Source organism: Mus pahari, chromosome 14, assembly GCF_900095145.1.
Source record: "Mus pahari chromosome 14, PAHARI_EIJ_v1.1, whole genome shotgun sequence".
Classification (NCBI taxonomy): domain Eukaryota; kingdom Metazoa; phylum Chordata; class Mammalia; order Rodentia; family Muridae; genus Mus; species Mus pahari.
In genome coordinates this window covers 42,535,948-42,537,363 of record NC_034603.1, presented here as the reverse complement: position 1 = coordinate 42,537,363, position 1,416 = coordinate 42,535,948, and the positions used below count along the sequence as shown (strand labels likewise).

At 41.5% G+C, this 1,416-nt stretch overlaps 1 protein-coding gene across 2 annotated transcripts in view; it reads right to left on the bottom strand.

Annotated features, from left to right (window-relative positions):
- Positions 1 to 1,416, bottom strand: part of Mettl16 (methyltransferase like 16) — a 54,730-nt gene that overhangs the window by 30,385 nt on the left and 22,929 nt on the right. For both annotated transcript variants that reach the window (XM_021212314.2, XM_029546412.1), the window contains exon 5: positions 1,002 to 1,117. In XM_021212314.2, coding sequence (XP_021067973.1) covers positions 1,002 to 1,117 — 116 coding nt within the window. The remainder of the gene's footprint in view (positions 1 to 1,001; positions 1,118 to 1,416) is intronic.

Genomic DNA, 1,416 nt, shown 5'->3' with positions numbered 1-1,416 from the left:
CTGAGCCATCTCTCTAGCCCCAGAAAAACATTTTCGACACTCAGCCATTTATTATCAAATAACAAAAACATACCAATTTTTTTTCCTAGACTAACAAGTTCAGTCCAATTTTAAAAGTTCAAAGTTTAGAGGCTGGAGAGATGCCTCAGTGGTTATGAATCCAAAGGACCTGGGCTCCACTCCCAGCACCCACATGGTGGCTCACAACCATGAGACGCAAGGGCTAGTCCCTGAAGGTACTGGCACACATGAGGTGCACAAATGTTCACTAGGACAAAACACGCATACACATAAATAATAGATTTAAAGTTTAAAAATGATTTTAGCCAGGCAGTGTTAGCACAGGCCTTTGGCCCCAGTACTCAGAAGGCAGAGGAGAGGCAGAGACAGGCTGATCTCTGAGTCCTACCCAGCCTCATCTACAGAGTGAGCTCTAGGACAACAAGGGATGATACACAGAGAAATCCTGTCTCAAAAAAAAAGTTTTAAGCCTAAGAAGAAATAGCAGAGGGCCAGGCTAGAGTCAAGAGGAAATTAGAGGGGCTGGAGAGATGGCTCAAAGGTTAAGAGCACTGACTGCTCTTCCAGAGATCCTGAGTTCAGTTCCCAGCAACCACATGGTGCCTCACCATCTGTAATGAGATTGGATGCCCTCTTCTGGAGTGTCTGAAGACAGCTACAGTGTACTCACATGTAATAAATAAATAAATTTAAAAAGAAAAGAAAAAGACAATTAGACAAGAGGAAATTAAAAACAAAAGCCTAGGCTTTTATGGTAGTGTAAATTCCTTAACTACACTGCTCCTGAAGCCTTAACAACTGAACTTCTCAGCTACAGAAATTAATTGTTTAACTGGAAAGTCTATCTGTACTGGGTTCACAAATGCCTCAAACCAACAGCATTTAAATTACACAGACTCTAAAGAAAAACTGCCTTTTGCTCTTATCTCTGCGATGAGGTAAAGCTAGCTAAGCATTTGGTAACTTTAAAGACACTGTACCTTGGCTTCCAATTGGTTGGCAAAAAAGGGAGGGTTGCACATACAGAAGTCATAGACTATCTCAGACTCTTCCTTAAGTGCATCCATCAGGAGTGTCTTCTGCGGCACTTTCACCACTAGGGGAGATAACGAGGACTGTTAGTTACTACTTATTTTGTAATGTCTTTAAAGTAAGTGCACAAAACAATACACAACCGAGAAGGAAAATGATGGCAAGCCTGCATGTAAAATTCCTTCACTCCTTCCCAGTGAGGCAGGCCTACAGCAATGGAGAATTAAAGCAGATGCATTAACCTTATCAGTGTTGCTCTCAACAACATGTGCTAACACTACTAGGAAAAGTGTTAGCTCTTTTCTAAAGAGACATAGTAAAATTCAGCTTAATAAAACAAGAGGTTGCAGGGTGGTGGTGGTG